Raw genomic sequence first — 9,325 nt, forward strand, 5'->3', positions numbered from 1 at the left:
ACTGGTAGGTATACTACTTGTACATTATGTAGACAATTATACCTAGCCTACATACTCCTATAGAATTGAAATAATATTTATACATAGCCATTTTTACTCATATAGAATTGGAATAAGATTTATACGTAGAAACATTCGTTTGTATGGGATTACAAACACATATATCCAAAGTATATAAGACTTATACGTATACTACTTATTTTGTAAGTAAAACATGATACCTAGGATATATATATATACATATATATATATATATATATATATATATATATATATATATATATATATATATATATATATATATATATATGTTAAAATCAAGTATAAGCTAAAACAATATTTTCAAAGTATGTTATATACTTTTCCAATTCGGGAAAAAGTACTATTTTCACTTAGAGTCAAAACCTGTGAACTCACAAACTTTATGTTGATGTATTTTCAAAATGCATGTGTTTTTAGGAACTTGATAAGCTGAATATTTCTCGAGCAAAAGAAGTTTTACTGTTATCCTTTCTGTTCGTATGGAACATATATCCGTTAAAAGTATGAAATAGTTCGGATACTATGTAATAAATACTAGGAAACAATAATAATATAACTTTCGATCATCAATAAAGGTATGTAGTTTATAAAATTCTTTAGTATTATTTAATGTATGTTATAATTTATATAACTGTGATACAAATATGACGTTAGACCGCCCGGTGTTTCCGCCGCCGGCTGGGGGTGTGACAGATGGAGTCTTGATGGTGGAGGGGAGTATACGGTCTCTACTTTGAGAAAGGAAATCGATATTCAACTACTGGAGAGTACAAACTTGCTAGCCATTTGGTGCTAGGTGGTTCCCGGGAAAATATATATCTTTATATGGTGGGTGAGGCTTGACAGATTGTCTACCAGATTAAATCTTGCATGGAGAGGATTAAACATTCCTAACACCTTCTGTCCTTTATGCAATGCTTTCGAAGAGAACGAAGTACACATATTCAAGAACTGTTCCAAGACACTAAAGATTCAAGGGCATATACATACTTGGTGGAATGCTTTTCCTGCCTCAACAGACTCTTTAGAAGACTAGTTGGGGGTAAACTCTACTCTAAAAAGGGAAAGTAGGTCTTTAGACACCTTAGAAGCGATATCAAGAGCATTCTTATGGACTACATGGAAATATAGGAACGATGTGATCTTCAACACCAATACTAAGGTCAATAGTCAGTTAGCTTTAGCCTATGATGTCAAGGCTTTAGCCTTTTTATGGATTAAGAGTAGAACTAAATAGGGTTGGAATTTGATTTGGAACTCTTGGGTTGAAAACCTATTGTATTGTACCATGTAATTCCAACTTCTTGATGTTGTTAATTGAAGTCTAGGCGTTAAAAAAAAGTTATTACTATTTTCAAACATGGCTCTATAGGGACTTCTTACGTCAATATTTATTTATCTTAGTAGATGCCTGACAGTTTCACTTGGATAAACTGAAAAAGGCCTTAGTCTTAGCGAAGACTTTAGAATTATTAAAATACCCCACTAAACGGTTTGACAATTTACTATTTTGTTTTTTGAAGGATTAGCCATAGCTTGTGTTTTCGTCGCTATTCCTTCATCGATCTATCACAATGTCTTTGAATAAATTGGTATTAGAGTTTTTGGAAGATTAGCCGTTAATCCGCTGGTAGAGAGTGACGGATGGATTTCGTGGCTAAATTCATCTGAAAATCTTTTCTGTTTTAGTGTCTTGCATATACTTTAAGTCGTTCATGGGTTTTTCTCTCAGTATATGAAAAATAATTCAACTTCGGATTACACTCATAATGTGTAATTGGTACCTTAAAGCGCATTACAGATACATAACCATGACGAAATTAAACAAGCAAGAAATAACCCTTGGTTAAACTTTTGAGGCTAAATTTCTGATTCAAACTACGTCTAAACTAAAATCCTTACAAGTTTTTATATAAGATTTTAGTTGTACATGAATTTAACAATATGAGGATGTTATATATATCATTATAAAATTACATGGTTGAAGTTGCTCAAATCAAGGTACTCAGTTCTCTTTTCTCACTCTTCGATAAGAGATATGATATGAAAAACAGTAAACTGTTGTTTAATTCCTCAAATCAAGGTCATTTATTTATTTATATTTATGGAAGAGTTATATTGGTAGGTAATTGACAAAAAAAAAAAAAAAAAAGGAGATATATAGGGGTGAGCATTCAGCTAAGCATTGTTTAATTTATTCAAGTACCAAATCAAGAATCTGGAAAGTTTGTTGAAATTAGGGGCTTTCGGGAAAAGGGGGGCAACAACCATTGGTCTCACTTCAATGAAGAAAGCTTAGTAATTGAGTTACTGGTGAAGATAACAAAGTTCCACACATTCAAAAAGCTTGCACAAAAATTCTCTCTTCTTTTTATCATATCAATAATTTGACTGCAACAAATTGAAGTAACATGAAAAGCAAAAGTGACATTTTTTTAAGAAACAAAGTAATGCAGTGAAAGATAGGTTTAATTCTTCGTATATAAACATATTTAAATTATTTTTTATTGGTTATTAATTTATATATATATATATATATATATATATATATCATTATATTTAAATTATTTTTTATTGCTTATTAATTTATATATATATACATACATACATATATATATATATATATATATATATATATATATATATATATATATATATATATATATATATATATATATATATATATAACTTTAGTTAAGCTTTTAAGTTATCATGTATACCTCTTGATCTATATACTTAGATTATTTTTTATTGGTAATTAATTTATATTCTTCAGTATATTTAATTTTGAGCCTTTCAAAAGGATTTATTTGATTTTGAATGATCTATCAATTGGAACTACCTTTTAAATATATATGTCAAGCTGACTATATACATACATGTCAATGACAACCTAAAATATCTCTATGTGCTACATTGCCTTTTAAAGAAATGTCGTCAGGTTAGTGAAACATGATTGCTCGTTGATTTTTGATAAAAGTTTATGTTTTTAAGTTTTTTTTGTCTTATAGATCATAGATGTATGTGTTGTTGAGCATGTAAGGTTGATTAATCATATTGGATTGTACGTTTTTATGATACATTGATTAAAGACATTGTAGTCAGAATACAAAAGTTCGACAAATTAAATATCTAATTTTTCTTATTTTTACACATATGAATTGAAAGAAGCTCATGGTAATAAATATTTTTCACACGAAATGAAAAATATCTTGAAATAAGTTGTGAAATAATGGAAAAGCTAAAGTGTTTATTTTTTATACTATGAATTAAGTAATTTATGAATTTAGATAAAGGTTTATTGTCATTTTCATAGAAGGGATGGAGTAATAGATATTAAATATAAAAAGGAAAAAATAAGAAGAAAAGGAAAAGATGGTAAAGGAATCATTTCTCTAACGTATTTACCTTTTCTTATTTTTATTTTTTTTTCCTTTCTCATCTTTTTTTCTTCCTTTCTTCTTTCCCTACTCCCACGTCCACATAAAAGAAAGCATCTCTCTCTCTCTCTCTCTCTCTCTCTCTCTCTCTCTCTCTCTCTCTCTCTCTCTCTCTCTCTCTCTCTCTCTCTCTCTCTCTCCCGTCTCTTCAAGTGTCATTTTCTCACATATACTTCACATAAAAGATGCAACCATTCACTTAATACCTTGTCATCTCTCACCCCCCCTCTCTCTCTCTCTCTCAAGAACTCCACAACTACTCCCAATTCACCATTGATTAGACAAATCCCATCTCAAGAAATCTTGAGAGAAACCCATCATCATCATACTTTCAAAACATAGATCACACATAACAGAAACAAACCCATCATCGTTTCAACCTCACAAGACCACCATATCCAAGGTTCACAACCTTCAAGACTGGAGCAAGAACAAACTAGGGAGGAGAGAACAAGTTATCATGGCCTTCTAGACCTCTATATCTTTCCTTCTGTTTACTGGTTCGAGTGTTAGTCATTTTGCCGATCAGAAGGAGAGTTATAGAAAGGTAGAGAACTTGGTAGCTGAAATGGAGCTCTTTCCAGCACAACCAGACTTGTCTCTTCAAATCAGTCCACCCACCAGCAAACCCACTTCAAAAGCTTGGAGAACATCATCAACAGCATCCGATCAAGATCACCAGGATTTGGATTTGGGAAATCTATGGAAAAGAGCTTTTAACTCTCAACAACTACACCAACAACAGCAACAGCAGCAACAACATGGCTCAACAAGAAGACCAGAACCCTCTTTCGGGCTTTCCTTGTCGAACCCTAATATTCACTCTACCAATTCCGACCTCACCCATTTCCACAATCTCCTCTCTACTCAAAACACCAACACATCATCATCATCATCAAATATGTATCCTTACCAACACCACCAACACCATCATCAAGCTGGGTTTAGTTCGGAATTAGGTTTCTTGAGACCTATAAGAGGGATTCCTGTTTATTACCAGAATACCCCTCCCAATTTCCCGATAATGGCCAATCCGCATCATAAGAACCAACCTTCGTTAGATTCCTGCACTAATTCTACGACCACCAGTTCTCTAATTCATACCAATAATATTAACAATATTGTCCGATCAAGATTTTTATCATCGAGGTTCCCGTCCAAACGCAGTATGAGGGCTCCGAGGATGCGCTGGACGACTACCCTTCATGCTCGCTTTGTCCATGCTGTTGAGCTTTTAGGCGGCCATGAAAGTATTGTCTAAACTTCTTCTTCTTCTTCTTCTTCTTCTTCTTCTTCTTCTTCTTCTTCTTCTTCTTCTTCTTCTTCTTCTTCTTTTCCTTAAATTAAATCCTTTTAAATACAGTGTTCATCTTGGAATTACTGTTTCTCCTTATTACATTTTCATACACTGATCATATAATTGGGTTTTGTAATGATTTTAGGAGCAACACCCAAGTCAGTTCTTGAGCTAATGGATGTGAAAGATTTAACTTTGTCACATGTTAAATCTCACTTGCAGGTTAATTTACCCTCCGTTTCTCCCATAATTAAGTTGAAATATTTTTGTTATATTTATTTTAATATTTTCGAAGAACAAAAACATAATTACTTAGCAAGACGCATTGTCTGTCTAGTGTGTAAATACGTAGTACGTACACTCCCAGAGCACCTTCATACTGAAATCTTGGATATATATATATGCATCCAGATTCAGATTTTATTTTCTTTTTGACTTTAGCACTGTAAGGCGCACTTTGCATTATTAGAAGAAACTTATTTATAGTTTCCATATAATTTTAAAGAATTACAATTTCCAATGCATTTATAGCTGCAGAGAGGCATCTCTAATCCTTGGCACTTGTCTCTCTCCTGCTACTACTACCAGATCTGATCGTTCTGCATAAACATAGCTTATAAGTTCAGCTTTTTGCTTAAAATTACGAACCATCCATGTATTTAGACATGTATAATATTAATAGTCATAAGGTTTTATATATATATATATATATATATATATATATATATATATATATATATATATATATATATATATATATATATATATATATATATATATATATAGAGAGAGAGAGAGAGAGAGAGAGAGAGAGAGAGAGAGAGAGATGCATAGTAAGACAAAGCCCGAGGAATTGAAAACACAGTCATAGGGTCCAAGCCAACACAAGTCTACACCGTGAGGGGTTGAATTGAATATTTTTATCCTTTTTCAGAGGAAAACTTGAGATAGGAGAGAGTACAAAAACGCCATCATTTGTCAATGATATGTTTGTATATGTCTAGCATCACATGTGGTTTCTGTCTTAACCATGCATTACATCTATCAACCATAGTTAAGTCAGCTGGTCAGTCTTACATTTGTACACACGCATATATATATATATATATATATATATATATATATATATATATATATATATATATATATATACACCCAGACCCACACACACAAACATTGTCAATGCATTATCGCATATGCTACCGTCATGTACTCTTCATCATTTACTCATGTTAGTACTTCTGATTTTACATATACCATGCATCATATATAGACATTTCTATATTTTTTTTTATTATTATTATAATACGGTGAAAATGAGATAAAAAGGATAGATACTACTTAAACATTACATAGGATTCATTGAAATTGAAATCCTGTTGTAATAATATAATAAAAGTTTCTGGAAATGCAAACAGCTAAATAGTAATCTTGTGCGTGAAATTAAAATTTTTGAAATGTCGAGACAACTCGATATAAAAAAATGTTTTATAAGTAGAAGAAATTATTATAATTTCCATAATTAATTTATTGTTGGTTTCATTTTGTGTTGCAGATGTACCGAACAGTAAAGACAACTGATCGAGCTCCTGTGTCTTCAGGTAAAGCTTTGTTGTTGAACTTAATTATGTTGGACTCCATTTTTATCTCACACAGTGATAGTTTATCATAATTTTTATTTATTTAATTATTAACCCGAAGTGGTTTCCATGAAATATAAATTAGGGCAATCTGATATTTACGAGAATGGGTCATCTGGGGATAATTCTGACGATATCATGTTTGACATTCGTAACCCAAGAACGACAGATCAGTTATCAACGGAACATGGAGGAAGATCTAGTGTTCACCAAGAGAAAGATTGTCAGTATGGTCTATGGAGCAATTCTTCAAGGTGAAAACTTTTCCCAGCTGTTGAAATTTATTATTTTATTATATGTAAAGAAACTTTTTTGTGGTGAAATAATTGGTACGATCTTCACCCCAGAAGGATGACCCCTCCCCCCCTTTGCACACACAGACACACACAAAAGAAAAAGTATTTTATGTGGACATATATAACGAAAAATTATTGATGGCCACTTTTCAACTTTAGGCTTTTCTATATCATATACCATTCAATAAAGCAAATGTGTAACAGTAGTTTTCAACCATTTATCAAATTTCAAGAAAACCCATGGAATATTAAGGTTTTGTGGCCTGCAAATTATAGTTAGATCAACCCTAGCTACCCTTATTAATCTCATTTACATGTCCATAGGATATTTAACATAACTATGTTTCTAGTCCAAATATTGCCCTCACTCCTTGAGGTCAAGGGTTAGAATAGATTTGCATTTAATAATAATAATAAAAATATAATGAACATAACTTCAAAATAAATATTTAAATAATATATATATATATATATATATATATATATATATATATATATATATATATATATATATATATATATATATATATATATATATATATATATATATATATATATATCAGGTTCTTCCATTTTAAAATACGTGTATAATGTGGTTTTAAAGTTAATCTCTTTTGTGAAAAAAATTGTGGATGCAAATCTCTTAAATTCGAACCTTTCGCTTACCTTCTCTCAGCTGTTTATCTCTATGTGTTGTAAACTTCCCTTTCGTCCTGTATTGTATCTTGGTGTGTATGAGTAATGACATTTCACATGGGTTGATTTTTGGATTTATCTACAAAAAAAATATAAATGAGAAACTGGGTATAAACAAAACATGGTAGCTAGATAGCATTTTTGAGAGTTCGCTTTCCATAAATATTCCCTCGTTAATTTACTGATCTTTCTAGCAGGGAGGCTTGGTTGCATGGAGAACATAGAGATTCCGAAGGAAACAAACTATATCTTGAGGTATATATGAATTTTTAATTCAGCTTTTCAAATTACTTAAATAATTTAATAAGCGAGTAAATCTCCTTTTGCTACTTTTCATACACTCTTTTATCTGATAATAGTAGTTTTATGCTTTTGCATGGGAAGATATAAATATATTCCAAAATCCATGAGAATGTTATGTAAAGATGAATGAAAGAAAGAAAGAAAGAACAAAGCTTTTGAAAAGCTGATTCAAGTCACCAAATTATTTTTTGGTCAATCATCTTCTTTAAGCTAAATCTATTAAGAAAAACTAGGCTAAAGGGTGCTAGCTGCATTGTAAACCTTATAGGCGAACAATACAAAGACGATTCGTGATATATAAAGTACAATATGAATAGATTTTTGATGCCTTGAAGAGTGTCCACTTAGTATTTTTGAGTGGTAATAACATTAATATATTATATATCATATGATGACGCCATTGAAGAACAAAAATTACCGAATTACAAAACAAAAGTGCATCAACTAAGGGAATAATATCTATATATACCCATATGAACGCATTAATTACAACACGATTCTTTAGATTATGATTTTCACTTAGCTAGCTATTTCTCAGAAAGATTATCACATCTCATGTTAATCACACACTACGCATGCACATACATATATAGTTATGTGCTCTTTCTTTCATTATGGTATATTATAACTTGATGCAGTTTTCATGGTAAACGATCTTTCAGAAGGATATGAATTTAAAAGGCCCGCATTATGAACGGTTGTCAGAAGTGAGCTCATCAAGCCCCAAGAAGCCTAATCTGGAGTTCACTTTGGGAAGACCACACTAGAATGTTATGACAAGCGTATATTTATATATGTATGTATGTATCAGCATGTGTATATATATATATATATATATATATATATATATATATATATATATATATATATATATATATATATATATATATACATACTACTCATTTTGATATAATTGTGTTTTTAAATGGGAGCTAGTGAAAGAGAATCAGTACCACTTCGAAAATGAGGAGAGAAAGGAAAGAAAAGGAAAGAAAAGAAGGAAAAAAGAGCTAAAGAAAGACAAGGAGACAAGAAAGACAGAAAGCAACAAAAGGGTGGAGTGTTTGAAAAGCAGGTCCTTCATCTCTAATATGTGAGAGATTGATGTCTGCCCTTTTCATAATATATATTACATTTTCATCATATAATGTTCTGGGTACGATGATATGAATGAAATCCAGTTAAAATTTTGTATCGTCTACCTAGAGAGAGAAATATATATATATATATATATATTTGAAAACTCATAGTTTTATGAAAATCTAATAACCAAATAAGAGCCGTTAGATCAAAATAATAGAAAGTCTTGATGATTTATGGTAGTTTTGTAAATACTTATAAAAAAAAAATATGCAGGGGTATCAAAATAAAAATTAACCTGGGACATTTTGGGATAATATAATTTAACTTCTAAATCAAATTGAATCCATTCAGGTCAAACCAAATCCATACTTTTTCTCCCCATCATCACCTCTCTCTTTCTCTCTCCCCTTCATCACATCTCCACCATCCACCATACTCCCTAATCTCTAGTTTGTTGACGACAATTAGAATCAGTTGTCACACCCCAAAATCGGAACGGCGGAAACGTTCGGGGGTAGAGGACGTCAT

The 9,325-nt window shown here is 31.2% G+C and overlaps 1 protein-coding gene across 5 annotated transcripts; it reads left to right on the top strand.

Moving 5' to 3' along the window:
• The first annotated feature begins 3,621 nt into the window (after positions 1–3,621).
• LOC145034620 (putative transcription factor KAN2) lies at positions 3,622–8,904 on the top strand. Of its 5 annotated transcripts, none has more exons than XM_078983071.1 (7): positions 3,624–4,732; positions 4,925–5,001; positions 6,335–6,380; positions 6,505–6,673; positions 7,606–7,666; positions 8,377–8,514; positions 8,651–8,904. In XM_078983071.1, exons 1-6 carry the CDS (start codon positions 4,051–4,053, stop codon positions 8,479–8,481), a joined length of 1,140 nt encoding a protein of 379 aa, XP_078839197.1. In that variant the 5' UTR covers positions 3,624–4,050; the 3' UTR covers positions 8,482–8,514; positions 8,651–8,904. The 5 variants fall into 5 exon arrangements, with proteins under 5 accessions (XP_078839202.1, XP_078839197.1, XP_078839198.1 ...); XM_078983072.1 differs by having other exon boundaries at positions 8,377–8,510; XM_078983073.1 differs by having other exon boundaries at positions 3,628–4,732; positions 7,609–7,666.
• The last annotated feature ends 421 nt before the right edge of the window (positions 8,905–9,325 follow it).

This window comes from Lactuca saligna, chromosome 3, assembly GCF_052625555.1.
Source record: "Lactuca saligna cultivar CGN05327 chromosome 3, ASM5262555v1, whole genome shotgun sequence".
Lineage (NCBI taxonomy): Eukaryota > Viridiplantae > Streptophyta > Magnoliopsida > Asterales > Asteraceae > Lactuca > Lactuca saligna.